Genomic DNA, 15,188 nt, shown 5'->3' on the forward strand with positions numbered 1-15,188 from the left:
GGAGAAGGAAGGAAGGAAGGACGGAAGGAAGGAAGGAAGGGAGGAGGAGCTGGAGCAGGACTCCGAGCCGTGAGGTTCGGGGCCGAGACCCCAGCCCCGAGCCCCGGCCGGAGCGGGTGTGCACCCTCTCCCGCCGCTGCCCGGCGCCCACGACCATGCTCCGCCGTCGGGAGGCAGGAACCCAGGCTCCCAGCGATCCCCGGATACCCTCTCCCGGGCCGGGCTGGTATTGAGATCAAGGCATCCAGGATCAAAAGATTACCGCCTGCCCGCCCTCTCCGCACGTCCAAGTGGCAAGCAGGAGGACCCCAATCCACCCTCCGACCCTCACCTGGTCATGGCTTCCAGCTCCGGCCTGGCGTGAGGACCCCCGACCCGCGCGAGGTGAGGGGTGGGCTGGGGGCTAGGGCGAAAGTCATGGCAGGTCAGCAGCAGCGTGAGGAGGGAGATCCAGTTTGAATCGGGGAGGGGAAACACAGTCTGATTGTTTCTTGCCTTCTGGCACGCACCCCCAGACTGTTCAAGGGGAGGGGGACGCCCCCAGGGTCAGTGGAGGCTATTCGTAGGCCCCCAATTAGGTTGGCAGCCCCAAAGCATAGGGAGAAGGGCTTAGGGGCAGCCTGGGGACCCTGCCACCCTAGCATAGAGAACAAGGCCGGCCTTGGGCCAGCTGGAGCAGCGAACCCTGCCCTGGGGGCTTCTGGGAGATGTAGTCCCCCTCCCAGGCTCAACAACCCCCTGGGTCCCAGCACCCCAGCACTTCTTCCTTGGCTGATGGGAGCTTCCAGAAGGAGATGGGTTGGGGCTGGAGAGAGCTGGGGTCACCCTCTGCCCCCAGACACTGCCTTTGAGCAGCAGGAGCCCAGAGTCTGGGGGAGCCTTCTCTGCCAAGGATTCTGAGTGCTGTGGGCTTGGCTGGGGGTGGGGCAGTCACAGTTCCTTGGAGGTGTCCCTGTACTGCTAAGGGGAGGTGGCCCCTGCCTTGGTCCAAACAAGCCTTTGGGAAGAATGTGAGGAAGAAAAGTGAGACTTAGGCCTTTTTCCAAATGGGTAGTACTACCTCAGGGCTGCTGGAATTTGGTTTCAGGCAACAGGGAAGTCGGGTCTCCCCTTCTCCCTCTTGGGGGCTGAGAAGGGGAATGTCCCTTAAAGTCTGGGAGTCTGGAGGGTGTCTCCCTGGAGCAGTGAAGCCAGGATCAGCTTCTGTCTGTCTGTCCAGCTTCCTTCCTTCCGGGTTTTTCTGACACCCCCTCCCTCCCTCCTCCTCCTGTCTGTCTGCTGCTTGGGGTGTGTGTCTGTGTCCCTGTCTGGGGGGCCTCTGCTGCAGGAGGAAAGGTGTTCTTCTGACAGAGGTGAGCTGGACTTGTGCCTGAGCCCTGGGAAAGGGTCTCTGCAGCCCCCTTGATCTTTTTCCTTCCTTCCCTCCTAACCTTGGCACACTGATTTACCTGGGAAGGCTGTCTGCATTGTATCTGCCAAAATCCCACTAATGTCTCTGAGCAGCTCTTTCAAAGATACCTGGGTCTGGGGTTGGGGTGGTGAGGGCTTCCATTCTCCTTCTTCTTTCCATCTCCTTGACTCTCCAAGGAGCAGCCACTTCCTCAGGGCAGGGATTCCTCTGCTATCCCCCAGCACAGGCTTGGCTGCCTTCTCTGGGTCAGGACCATGATTTCATGGCCCCAGGGGAAGAGCATGCTGAGTCCCAGTCTTCCTGATGTCTGTTCTGAGGCCTGGCTGATAGAAGCCTTAGGACTGAGTGAGCCTGGAAGAGGAAGGTGAGGGGCAAAGTGGGAGGCAGGGATCTGGTACTAGGAAGGAAGGCATTGCCTTCCCCAAGTGATCTGTCTCCTTGGCCTAGGAGGACCAGACCTGAAAGCCCAGCTTTTTGGCCACTTCCTTCTAGGGGATTCTCAGTTACCCCAATTGGGATACGGGTTCATGTTGGGAGAAGTGCTGGTGAAGGGCAGCAGACCTATAATCTTGGGTCCAGAGTGACTCTTGTGCCCCAGGTAGCAGGGGCCCTATAGCTGGAAATGGGTTCTAGAGGTCCATAGGAAAGCTCAGAACAAGTCTCTAATTACTGGAGTGGAAAATCTGGGAGTGGGCAGATATGCAGGGTCCTAAAGAAGGATTGGTGGTCCAGCCACAGAAATCTGGGGTTCAGCACATCAGTGCTAATTTGGAAACCAGTGATTTTGCTTGCTGAAAGTGCATTGGGCACCCATGACTCTGCTTAGCTAGTTCCTGCCACCTGGTACCTGAGTTAGGCAGGAGCTCTAGGCCCGTGGCTCAACTTCCATGACCAGGCAGGGCAGTAGCCTTCTGGGCAGAGGCCTAGCGGGTGGCAGTGTCGACTCAGCAAGGGCTGGAATGCCTGGCACCTGCTTTAGATTAAAGGAGATGCTGTGTAAAGGGGGGGCTGCCTGCCTTTGGGGGGAGTGGCTGGGATGGAGCTCCAGGGAGCCCTGGAGGGTGGTGGGAGGAAAGTGCTAAGGGCTGCAGGCAGCAGCAGCTCTGGCAAGAGTGGAGGGAGCCAGTGCTCACCAGCTCTACAGGCTCTCTCCCGGGAGTCTAAGTGGAGAAGCTGGGACACCACCCCCCACACACCGCCTCTGGCGCCTGCAGGCTGAAGTTCTGTCCCAGCGCCCTGGGGCAGCTCTGGGGAGCCATGGTGTCTGTGTCCAGTCTTCCCAGGATCAGAAGAGGCCCTCAAGGAGGTGGAGGGCACTGTGGGGTTCCTGCTGCCCTGATGCCGTGTTCACTCTCCCTGAAGCTCTTTGGTTGCTGATAGTGAGGAACCTCAAGAGCCTGGGCACCCAAGGGTGACAGGAAAATGGCATCCCTTGCTTCCTTGTACCAGAACCCTGGGCACTGCTCTGTTGCTGACCAGGGGTGAGGGATGAATAAAGGGGGATGGCACCGTGGGAAAGTGGGCAGCTGTGGGAGCGAAGCAGCTACAGGCTGGGTGCCGCAGGCAGGGAGCCTCTGCCAGCCCGCTCTCCCTGGGGTGGGGCTGGCTGTTCCAGGGACTGGCTCAACCTGTTGAGCACCTGGCTGCTCTAGCTTGGCATCTGTGCCCCTGCCTGCCAGACCCAACAGCTGCCCACCCATAGCTACTCTGGAGATTCACACCAGGGGTCTGTGGAAAGAGACTCAGATTGGCTCTAGGGACCACAAGGGCTCTTGTCACGGCTAAGTATCTCTTCATGGAGTGCTAAGTTTTCCTACGTCCCAACCTCTAAGCCCCACAGCTGAGGCTTCAGAGCTGGATAGCCAGGGTCATGGGCTGAGGGGCTAGGTGAAGAAGGCCATAGCCTTGGAGCAGCTGAACTGCTGCATGTCACTTGGATGGGCGGCCCTGAAGGCAGCCTGGAGTTATAGCCTGGAATTTCCTCTGCTGGGTGCCAGGGCCAGGCCTCTACAGCCCCGCCTCCAGCCTGGCCTGACCTCCCCTCTCCCCCCTCCCTCTGTGAGCTCTGCTGACTTTCCCTAGGGGTTGGGGGAGGGGCAGTAAGGGCATCCTGGCTGCCATGGGAGGGGTAACTTCCTGGGTGTGGGGTATGTTGTGTTTCCCTGCCTCAGTCTCCCCTAGGGGCCTCTTGTGGAGAATAGGGAAGTCTTGGTCCCTTACCCTATCCTGAATTTGTGGAGTCCTGGAAGATGCCTAACTCTGCAGGCCTGGGCTGCCCCCCACCCTCTCTGACCCCTTAGTTTTCAGCCTACACTGGGGCTCTTCTAGCAGCCAGGGAAGCAGAGCCATAGGCTATCTTGGAGTAGAGAAAGTGGTCACTGCCACTGTCAGTGGCAGGAGCCAAGGCCTCTCCTTCTTTGTCTCCTGTCCTGCAGCTCAGGCCCTCCCTGTCTGGCTCTGGGCCGGCTGTACCTCCTAACCTTGGTGTCTCTTTCTGGGCCCTCTTTCTAATGGTCTGGGACTCAGTCTTCTCCTGCCAGGGTTGGTAGCCCTGGGCGAGCCTGTCTTCCCCTCCCCCTCACTCTCCACCCCCCAGCCTCTACTGGGAATGGCCCTGAATCCAGCATTTCTAGCATTTCGAAACCAGGATTGTTTTGAAATCCCTGTGTGCTTCTCCACCCCCTCTAACTCCCCCGCCCCCAGGGGTTGTCCTCTAATCTGACTTCACGCTGTGCGTTGTGTGGTGGCTCCTTTGAGTTTGTGTGCTAGCACATGGCCATGTATTACTTTGTGTGTATATGGCTGTGTGTGTATCCCAGAGTAGGTGTATCTTCTGTTGGCAGTTCTGTGTGACTGGCCAGTATCCTGGATGTTTCCTGACCTCTCTTGAGCTGTCTGTACATTTGGGCATCTCTGTGGGTCTTAAGGGGCTACTTGTGAAGAGTTTGGGGTATAAGGAGATACTTTGAATGTGTCTGTTTACTGGTTGCATGCATCTGGGGGTATCTGTGAGGAATGTGTGCTGGGGTGTGTCTGCGATGTGTGCATGTGCTTGTGCTCACACACTCACTCCTGTGCTTTGCATCTCCCCCCTCCCTGGGAACATGTCTGGGGTGTGTAGTCACAGGTCTCCTGCAGCTCCCTGGGACATGGAGTCCTCTGCCCTTTGATAGGGAGGTTTCTTGGAGCAGGGCCGAGGCTTCTGGCAATTCTGTGGTCCTTGGAGTGGGGAGACTTTGGGATAAATGGTTTTTGCCAAGAGCTGGAGTTTCTCCTTTTCCCTCTCCCTCTGCCCTTTGCTGCCAGGGGCCTGACAACACCAGTCCACCCTCTTGTCCTAAGGATACAGTGGTGGCAGTTACAGTGTAACAGTGCTCTAAAGTAAAGGGCTAGGGAAAGGAGAGTGACCCCTTCACCCCTAAGAGCATTTGCTTCATTGGGGACAGGGAACAGCCAACCAGATGGAAACTGCAAGCTTGGTAGCAAATTTAAGGTTCAGAACAGTTGATTTCCCCCGCTAGGGGCAAATAACAAAATAAGATAAGACACTCATATTTTCAGCCTGAGCCAAAGACAGAGGACCATGGAATCCAGGCCCAGGCATTTGGGGTGGGACCAGCTGCTATTGTATCCTTGATCCAGGGAAGTCCTTCTTGATGTTTTATCTCATTCCCTCCTACTGCAGTTAGACTGTGTTCTGCAGGAGGGGAGGGCCCAAGGGTTTTATTTTTTGTTTGTTTGTTTCTTTTTTGGTACTGAGGATCAAACCCAGGGGTGCTTTACCACTGAGCCACATCCCCATCCCATTTTATATTTTTTTATTTTGAGACAGGTTCTTGCCAAGTTGCTTAGGGCCTCACCTGGTTGCTGAGGTTTAGCTTTGAACTTGTGATCCTCCTGCCTCAGAGCCGCTGAAAGTATAGGCCCACCATGCCCAGCTATTTTTTGTTTCTTTTGGGCAAAGCAAGGGTGGTGATGGTGGATTTATATTTGTGTGGGATATGGGCTCTAGAAGCCCTGAAACCTTGTTCTGACTCAGTTTCCCATTCTGGAATCTCAGGCAATAACTGAATGCTTTCCTCTAGAAGTATATGTGGCAAGCCAGGGAGGAAGAAGAGGGCCAAGGCAGGGGCTGTTTGTATGGTTTGAAGACCTGTGGAGACAGCAGCAGGGGTGAGCATGAGGATAGGCTGTTCCTTTTAACCCCCCTCCCTGTGGCCTCTGGTCCAGGGCACAGTGGGAAGGAGGGAGGGGGAGAGGCACAGGTTGGCACAGTGTTCAGTGACCCAGCAGGGGGAGGGCCTTGGCAAGGACTTTTCAGTTTGTTTCTCAATCTGTCTCTGAGACACGCACACACACACGTCACCGCAGACACCTTCAGGAGAGGAGCCCAGAAAAGTCACCCAGGTGTTGGTAGGACAGGGTGGTGCCAGATGGGGCCATGTGGAACCAGCCGTGTTCTTATAGGCTGATGCCCTGTGCCCTGTGCTACCGGTCCCCTAACACTGAAAACTGAGCCCAGCCAGAGGACCCCTCCCAGCAGCCCTGGGAGCAACACAGGCTGGAGAGGGTTAAGTCTGGTTGGCAGGGACCCCCCCCCACACACACACACCAGTGCAGTAAGAGAGAGGGAGGGGTGGTTAGCAGCTTGCTCTAGTTGGCGTCTCTCCCAGAATTCTTCGGAAAAGAACTCCCCTTTGACCCCCAGTACAAACTGAGCCCAGCCACCAGCTTCCCTCCCGCCTACTGTGGGAGCTTCACCCAGCCCCCTTTGTTGAACTGCTCACCCCAGGCCCTCCCACCCAGACCAGGTCCCCAGGACTTTGTGTCTTCAGGGAACCAGGGTTGTAGCCAAAGAGACCACACAGGGACATAGGCCCTGCAGCTATTCTTTTTCCTGACATAGGGTAACCTGGGGGTGGCTGCTTTTGGAAGCCAGGGTCCTCAGGCCTCCCTGGCCTCCCTCCCCCAGGTCCTCAGGCCAGGTCGTGGGAGTCCTCCGCCTCTCCTCTCTCCCTGTGGGGCCAAGCTCTCAGGGAGCTCTGAGGTCTTCCAGTGCTTCTCCTTTCCTGCTTCCAGGATAGGGAGGGGAGTGGCGTTGTGGGGCAACTGGGTCAGGCTTGGCTCCCAGCCAGTCCACAGAAGTCCTAGGGGGTGGGGGTTCTGAGCAGCACAGAGACTTCCTGGAGCTGCAGGCTGTGTGTACGTGTATACATGTTTATGTTGTGGGGGCGCTGGGGCTGGGGTTCTGGGAGGAGCAGGGGCATGGATCGCTGGTCTGGGGCTTCTAGCTGTGACCCTCTCTCCACAGGGAGCCCCCTTCCCAGATCACACCCTTGAGCCTGAGCCCGACACATACTTTTCCAGAGGTGAGAGGTCCATGTGCTCTGTGTGTCCTTTTTGGCCTCCCTGATCTGTGTCTGCAGCCGCTGCAGCATCCTGGCTTAGCCTCCTGCCTGGCAGTTTGTCTTTTGGGCTCCCATCTCCTGGCTTTCTGCCTCCCCCCTTCTCCTGCATTCCCTTCCTCCCAGAGGAGGGGTCTTTTCTAGCTCCTATTGGGCAAATAGCCTTCAACTTAGGACTGGGAGGGATTGGGGGCAGGGCTGGGACAGGAAGGGTTAAAGCTGGACTCCAGTGAAGGGCCAGTGCTATTCCAAGCTGCATCTTTCCCTGGGAAAGTGGGAGAGTCATCCCAGCCCCCCTGGAGGGCAAGGTAGATTTCCCGCTCCCTGGCTTTGGCCTCTCCTGGCTCAGTCAAACTGCCAGCCACCCCAGTGTGATTTCTGCTGCCCAGGCCCTGTGGGTGCACCTCACATGCACAAGTACAAGCATGTGTTCGTGCGCGCGTGCGCGCGCGCACACACACACACACACACACACATAGTTCTCTCTCTCAGCCTCCCTCCCTCCCCTTCTTCCTTACTTAGCAACAACTCCCTGAATTCATAACAAACACTCCTGTGGGCTCCTGTTGGACTAGGGAAAGCTAAAGGAAGCCAGGGATAGGGAGGTGCTTCTCCTGGACCGACCTCAGGAAGGAGAGGCTTCTAGTCCGTTCACCTAATGGCCCCTTCCCTGCTGGAGGCCACTACCCCATGGAACAGGGAGGAAGTGGACTTGCTTTCAACTCAGGCCATGAAAAAAGTGGGGATCAGTGGACAGGTGTGGCTGAGCAGGTGGGTGCGGAGCAGGGCTTGAACTCCACCCTTCCCTGGCAGGTCAAACTTGACCTTTGACCCTTACCTGGGTTTGAGAGGGACCTCAGACTCCATTCTAGCCTAGGGCATCTCTCAGCAGGGATTCTGTTCTGTTGACCTGGAAATTTGCCTTGTGACCTTGCTGACTGTTAGGGACCTGGATGGGTGAGGAGGTAACGGATTGGAGTGGGCGGGGCTGCTGCTAGTACCAAGAACTTTGCTCTCTGGTAGCTTAGGCCAGGCAGGGCACCTGTGTAGAGCGGGTGAGGCACAGTGCTTCTTTGATCTCCTCCCCTGGCAGGAACTGTGACCTCCAGTGCTGGACCTGGACTCATGGGGAACGGAGGGAGGGTGTGTGGGATGAGGATGAGAGACTGGAACGCTTATTTCCATCGCAGCAGGAGGACTGATACCATGGCGCATCTGCATTGTGCATTGGTTAAGAACCCAGTTGCCAAGTTCATCTAGCTCTTCTGACTATGGGCTGTATGTCTTGGGCAAGCTCCTTAATTTCCTGTTCCTCCCTTTTCTTACCTGTAAGATATGAATAATAAAAGTTGCTTTCTAGGGCCAGGCATTGGGACCTGTGCTTTTGGTCTCAACTACTTCAGAGGCTGAGGTAAAAGGATCCCTTGAGTCTAGAGGTTTGAGGGTAGCCTGGGAAACATAAGAAGACTCTGTCTCCCTAGTAGTAGTAGTAATAACAATAATAATAGTGATACTAATAAGTACTTTTTACTAGTTGTTCTGAGGATTCAGTTGTACAAGGCAAGTGAAGGACTTGAGTGAAGGCTCAGTAAATGTTTGGGATCCCCTTCCTTGTTATTTGCCAGACTCTTCACAGGAGCTCTTGACCTTCCCAGGGGCTTTAGCAGGGGAAGGCTGGAGAATGGGCCTCCAGCACTTTCCAGCACTCCTGAGTCCTCGACTCTAATACCATTCCAGACACAACTTCTTGCTGCCTCAGTTTCCCCACTGTTGATGTCAGATGACACCTTGATTGCAAGGTTTCCAGATGGCCAGGAGACCTGGAGAAGGATAGGGAGCTATGGACTTTCTCCCTACCTCCCCACACTTTTCAGGGCTGAGCCCTCCCTCCCCCAGGCTGTTTCCTCCTGTTCAGCTTCAGCATCCCTCCCACCATCCATCCCCTGCTGCTCTGTTCTTTCATCTGGCTGAACAAGACACTCAGTCCTTAAATGACTTCAATGGCTGCCTCCTCTCCTTCCTGGCCTAGGGGTCAGGGTCCTTCCTTGGGGAGAAGAGTGGTAGTGTGGAGCTGTGCTATGGATGGTGGTTATTAGGCCTGCCTCAGGTCTCAGGGTTCCCTGGATTCCCTGTCTGGGCATTTTTCTTTTTCTTGAGTGTGGAGGGGCAATGCCTGGGCCTGTATGCATAGAGAAGCCCAAGTGGGCATGCCTGGCACCTGCTGGCTGCAGAGGGTCAAGGGTATCCTTAGGTCCAGAAAGCAGCAGAGTCATCAGCATCCGTGGTGTCCAGAAATTCTCCCAGAGCTGTGTGGGGGAGTGTGGGCCATGCTGGAGAGAGTCCTGCTTTAGGGCTGGAGGTTGTAGCTCAGTGGTAGAGCATTGCTTAGCACATGTGAGGCCTTGGGTTTGATCCCCAGTACTGCAACAAAAGAGAAAGAGAAAGAAAGTAAGTTATTTAGTTTTGCCTTAGCCTGTATGCCCTGGAGCAAAGAATGCCACTGGGTGCCCAGAGCTCCCAAAGGCCTTGGGATGGGAATGGGTAGTGGAGGGACTGAGCCTTGGGAACTTCTGCTTGAGGAGCCCTGGAGTAGATAGTGTCACTTACAGTGAGGGGAGCTATGTAAAAAGATGGGTGGAAATCTAGGGATTAAGATGTGGCAGAAGTGCCTGGGATACCAAAGCACCTGGGTCTGAGGCCTAGGTTTGCTGGCTGGTGCCCTCTCTGGTCTGGCACCAAGAGAGATGAGCTAGAGCCCCTGGCTATGCTCCCTACTTTCTTCTGGAATAGAGAGGATCTCCTTCTTCTATGAGCCAGGGGTTGGGGGTGGTCAGAGATCACTGTCTGCACGGGCCATGCCTCACTGCTGGGCTGGCCATGCCTTCAGTGCCCAGCCTCTGGGGCCTGTTCCTTGGGCAGGCTGGGGCTATTTTTGGGATTGGGCTGGGGCTCTGGGGCTGGTTTCAGATGTTCCAATGTGAACAGGAGAAAATGGGAACAGATGGCTGGAGGGTTCTGATCAGCGGGTCCTGCTGGGAGCAGGTTATTTTTAGGAACTTGTTAACCCTTTGGGAGCTTGTGGGGCCACCCTGAGAGGTATAGCTCTCTCTAGCTTAGAAGAGAACAGGTCTTTTTCCTGGATCTCCTAGTTTCCAGAACTGCTTGTCAATTGCCCTTTTCTTTCTCTCAGGCCCTCCACTCTTTAAAGAAGCCCATGGTGAGTGAATAGGCCATGTTTCCTCCCAGCCCAACACTGCAGGGGGATTACCAAGGGGTCAGGCAGGGAGAGGGGTGTTTGATGGAGGGGATGCTGGTCATTGTGGAAGGGAAATCCCCTTCACTTGCCTCCTGGGGTTTTAGACAAGAACCTGAGGCTAAGAGAGTGCACAGCTGCTCTCTGGGTTCCTGCTTTGGGTTTGAGTATGTCAGTGAGCCTAGGGGTGCCCAGGGGCATTGTAGCAGAGGGAGCTGGCCTCGTCAAGGAGACCAGAGGAAAAGCTGAGTCTTTGTACTCGGTAAAACTAATATGATGCTCATGGGCCTTGCTGACTTGGATACTAGAATGGCAAATATCTTGACAGTGCCTACTTTTACCACATACCCATGTATTTGGGTGCTATTGCAAGAGATTAAATTAAAATTAAAATTAAAAAATTAAAGACCATCTCCTGATGGTCAGAGGAGATTCTGAGTGAATCTTAGTTATTTTATTAGTTAGTTCCACTACCGTATCTCACTCTGTAAACTTATCTTCATTTCAGAGTTGGGAATGTAGCTCAGTGGTAGAGTGTTTGCTTAGCATGTACGAGGCCCTAGGTTTGATCCCCAGCAACCAGCACACACACACTCACACACTCACACACTCATCTGCATTTTGTAGATGAGGCTTGGAGGGATGAAGGTATGGATAGGGTCTCATAGCTCAGAAGGGATAGAGTGTGATTGGCCCCTGTCTGCCTGACTGCAAAGCCAGTTCATATTCCACTATACCATGGTGCCTACCAGGATCCCAGGCTGTGGAGGCCACTAGTCTACCTCAGAGTACAGGTTTATGGAAAAGGTGTGGAAAAGGAGGCCTGAGGGCAGGGGACCCTGCCTGACACTGTTCTTACAATCCCCTAAAGCCCTTCTTGCCTGAGGGTGCCAGGACTGACACCAGAAACCCCATTTGGCCTTCCTGTCTCCCCTGCAGGAGGATCACAGGCATACATCCTGTCTCATCACCCCACCCCCACCCTGTCCTGGCCCACATGCCCCTGCTTCCTGGAGGGTCATGGCAGTCTGGATGTCAACGTGGGCAGAACTCAATAGCTCTCTAGGTGCTGCTGGTGCCAAGAGTTTAGGCCAGGCAGGCAAGGTGAGGGTGCTGGAAGGATGTGTACCTGGGGGAGAGAGCAGAGCCCGCCCGGCAGGCAGGCGGGCAGGCAGGCGTTGGGTGAGGTCCCGCCCCATGGTGCGCTGGCTGTGCCAGCAGCCTGCCCGCACTCCACTCCTCCCACAATGGCTCCATTGTTCCGAGCAGCCAGGCAGTTTGGAGGAGGTTCCTCAGCCACCCCTACCCCCCTAAACAGGGGCCAGATTAACCCCTTGGAGGACTGAAGCCAGGTGATGGCCACAGGGAGCGTCCCTGCTCTTCTCTCCCTGTTCTGAGAATCCAGGCTTGTGAAGTCACCTCCCACCCATGTGTACCATACAGGAGGCCACCTCCTGAGATACAGGTCCCCCACAGAGTAGAAGTAGCACCTAGACCCTCTCCCACCCCCAATTTAGTACAGGTGCCAGGGGGCAGGAAGTGCCAATGGGGTGGCAGGCGGAGACCAGATATATTTGGGCCCGGTGGGGCTAATTCCAGCTACCACCGCCTGCCTTACTGGCTCCTGAGCTCCTTTCCTTCCTGTGAAACCAGAGCTGGGTTGGGCCTAGCTCAGGATTTCGGTGGATTTAAAGAGGCAGCACCATCCCTGCCAGCTGGGCTTCTTCTCCCCCTCCCCAGGTAGAGAGTGACAGAGAGCCTAGCACACAACTCTTGCCCCGGGCTAACCCCTGGCCCTGGCCTCTGTTGGGGTACCAGGCTTTTGGCACTCCTCTCTCCCAAAGCCTTGGGCGGGTGGGGTGGGCGGGGGTGGGCTGTGGTTTCCTGTGTTGGCTGTTTGTGCCTGGCCCAGAGTGCCCGCCGCCTGCCTGGGCTTCCTGCCCTGTCTTGTTTCCTTGTGCCCCCCACCCTCTCCCCACCCCTCCCCTCAAGGGGAGGAACAGCCAGGGATTGGGCAGCAGTCTTTGGGGGCACCCCTCTGCCAGGGCATGATTACTTCCCCAGGCCTGGCTACACTGGTAATGGTTGAAGGAGCCAAGAGAAGTGAGGTGACCTCAGGCCTGTCCAGGCAATGCCACTTGTCCCTGCAGGCTCCAGAAGGGACAGTGGACCAGTTTGGGCAGAACTGCCTTCCCCCAGGCACTGTGTTCAAAGATCCCAGACTGGAGGGGTCTAGGACCAGGAGTTTCCTTGGTTCTGCAGGGTTAGAGTTGCCTGACCTTACCCTGGGGCTATAGGTGGAGTGGGGCTGGAAACTCCCAGGCAAAACCTCCCAAGCAAAAATGGTTGATTTGCATGGTCTCCTTTAGCTGGGTGTGGGGGGAAATGGGGAAAGTTGCAAGGAACCAGAGCCAGGGGAAGGCCCTCAGAGCCTGGAAGTCCCCATATAGAGGGTCCCTGAGCAACACCTTGGTCCTTGAGCAGATTTCCTGCTGGGCTATGAATCCTTGACCTCCCCACCCCGCTGAGTCACCACCTCAGGAAGAGGAAGTGACCTGAGTGGTAGAGGAGAGGTCTAAGGACCAGGGAGTCCTGACACCCAAGAGAAAGGAGACTTGGGGACTTGTCTTGGGGGCTGTATCTCCTTGAGCCAGAGGCCAAGGATCTCATCCCAGTTGCCCTCAGTAGGGCCCTATCCTTCTTCCCATCATGGGGTTCCTAGGTGCTCATTTTCCTCTTATAGAGGTGCCTTCACACTGTGTGTGGGTACATGGTCCCTTCAAAGCATTTTCTGGTTGCTTCTTTGGGGTGTTCCCCCCACCTCTGTGATGCTGAGGATGGAACCTAGGCCTTGGGCATGCTGATCAAGTGCTCTAACTTCTCAGTGAGGGGCATCTCCAGCCTGAGGGTGATTTCCAGCAGGGCAATGTGACTGACCCTGACCTGTAGGCCAGTTGGTCAACCAAGCAATTTCCCGCTGGTGTGTGAATGCCTGCCCTGCCTTTAGCAGTCTATCCACCTGGAGGTTCTGGGCACTGAGCCTTCCTGGTTTCTCTCCTCTACCTGGGGTCAGGCCCATTTTGACCCTTAGGCAGCTGGCTCCCACCCTCTAGTTACACAGCCAGGGCAGTGATCTTAGGCTTTCTCAGCCATCTTGCCTGGAGGCACATTTTTCTGGGTATGCTACTGGCCTTTCACTCAGGTGACTTGCACCTGCTCCCTGTTTGTGAGCACACGTCGCCTCCCCCCACCCTATTGCCCAAAAGTGACCGTTCCCAGAGTTCCCTTCCTTTCTTTTCACTGTCTCAGGGGCTCCAGACCTACTGCTAGGAAGGCCCCTTCATTGTTTAAAAACCTCCCACCAGGAATCAGCTCTCCTGCCTTCCCTGGCCAGGTCTTCCCAGTGTCTTCTGGGACTGTGTGAAGGAGGAGGGGGTCTTTGGGAGCTGGGGCCAACTCCTGAGGGGTTGAGGGGGGAGGTGTGAGATGGGAAAGTCCTGACTCATCCGTGCTTGACTCAGCTCGCACTGGGGCTGGGTGGGAGCAGGGAGTGGAGGCCTAGAGGAGAGGGCAACTCAAAGAATCTTCTGGAGAGGAGCCTTAGCCTCACTGGGGCCACTGGAGAGGACTAATTTTCTACCAGCTCCTCTACAAATATTACAGGTTCCCAAATTTTGAGGTTGTTAATAGAAGTTAGTGGGTGGCCTTTGCCCTACCCTGACCCCCTTACACTGGATGGGACACAGCAACTGGAATGTAGTAAGTCCGCTTATCTGGTGTAGGCTCAGATGAACAGTCATGGCTCCCAGGTGACAAAGCAGTGCCTGGGGTCCTGTACCAATGCTGTCACCTGAACCAAAAGCAAATTATTTCCTTACCCCAGACCTCAGTTTCCTCATTGTGAAATGGGGTAGTTTTGAAAATCCACCAGGGGGTGAGGTGAGAGCCTGGAATACCTTTCAACCATAGGCCCATCCCTAAGCCCAGGTGTCTCCAGTGACTTCTGCTTCTGCTTTTCCCTGGTTGTGATGGGGGCTTAGGCGCCAGGGTGGGGGTGGGTTTTCTTCCCAGCCTGGCTATGGACTTTGGAACCTTCCCTGAGGAGCCTTTCTCTCTAGAGGTACGGCTGGAGTGGGAAAGTCTATATGTTCTTGGGTGAAGTTAGGGTTAGACTCCCACAGGGTGGCGGGTGGGGCCCCCTCCACCCGAGGTCCCAGACTAGGTTCCCGCAGCCACACAGGGAGCTGCGGGAGTGTGCACGGGTGTGTCTGGTAGGGCCTGTCACCGGACTACGCTCCTGAGGCCAAGACTCCTCCCCTTCCCTCCCCCACCTTTTACCGGGATCTGCTGCTTAAGGAGGGGGAGGGGACCGAGCAGGGGGTGGTTGGGTGAGGCGTCTGTGTTTGTCTAAGTCTGTTTGTTGGTGTATCTATGGCCCTGTGTGTTTCTTTGTGACTGTAAAGCTCAACTTTCTATGGCTCCCTCTTAGCGGGGCCTCAGTCTTCTCATCTGCTCAATGAGTCCTTGAGCTCCCACTCGGCTCGCTGGCGGCCCGGTGTCTGTGCGCTCCACAGTGGTCGGTGGCTCCTGTCCCAGCAGCGCTGCTGGGGCCTCCCGCATACTTCCACGGGCTGGCCGTGAGCGCGCCTCTAGTTTCCTGGGCTCCGTGCGTGTCTTTGTCTCCCTGTCCACGTGTGAGCTGTGAGAGTGTGAGTCAGAGTTCGGGTACTTGTGGGTCTCTGAGCCCCAGCCCCACCGCGCCAAGAGCCCGCCGCCGGCCGGCGCGCGCAAAGCCCCTCGCGGGACTCGTCGGTGTGTCTGTCCGCGCGCGCGCAGGCAGTGAAGAACCACGCTGCAGCCCTGTCCTCCTCCTGCTCCCTGCTCGCTGCCTCGCTGGCTCTGTCGCTTGCTCGCTCTGCCTCTCCGCTGGGGCTCTGCCGAAGGGGGCGGGGTGGGGGTGCAGGGCGGGGGGAGGGGAGGCTCCTGCATTCTTGCGGTCGGGGAGGAATCTGAGCCAGCGTTACTGGTCTCCAGAAGAGCCCAGCTGCAGCCCCGGGGCCCCGCCAGGCCTCTCGCTGCCCGCCCGGGCCTGCTGGGATGGGCACGGGCTAGGCCTCGA

The 15,188-nt window shown here is 56.3% G+C and overlaps 1 protein-coding gene and 1 long non-coding RNA gene across 8 annotated transcripts in view; one reads left to right on the forward strand and one right to left on the reverse strand.

The window, feature by feature from the left end:
* Positions 1-648, reverse strand: part of LOC107145795 — a 4,266-nt gene extending 3,618 nt beyond the window's left edge. For both annotated transcript variants that reach the window (XR_007344539.1, XR_001503959.2), the window contains exon 1: positions 332-648. This is a non-coding gene — a long non-coding RNA (uncharacterized LOC107145795). The remainder of the gene's footprint in view (positions 1-331) is intronic.
* The window catches only part of Bcl9l (BCL9 like), a 27,850-nt gene continuing 12,668 nt past the window's right edge, over positions 7-15,188 (forward strand). For 2 of the 6 annotated variants that reach the window (XM_015489766.2, XM_048795811.1), the window contains exons 1-2: positions 7-384; positions 6,723-6,780. Coding sequence is in view for 1 of the 6 variants with exons in the window: in XM_048795809.1 (XP_048651766.1) it covers positions 7,475-7,587 (113 nt within the window). In the remaining 5 variants the exon portion in view is untranslated. Of the gene's footprint in view, positions 385-5,496; positions 5,585-6,722; positions 6,781-7,025; positions 7,588-15,188 lie in introns of those variants that run through there. The other 4 variants (XM_015489768.2, XM_015489770.2, XM_015489767.2 and 1 more) reach the window with 3 other exon arrangements.

The sequence above is a fragment of the Marmota marmota genome, unplaced genomic scaffold (genome assembly GCF_001458135.2).
Source record: "Marmota marmota marmota unplaced genomic scaffold, marMar, whole genome shotgun sequence".
In the NCBI taxonomy this organism is placed as follows: Eukaryota; Metazoa; Chordata; class Mammalia; order Rodentia; family Sciuridae; genus Marmota; species Marmota marmota.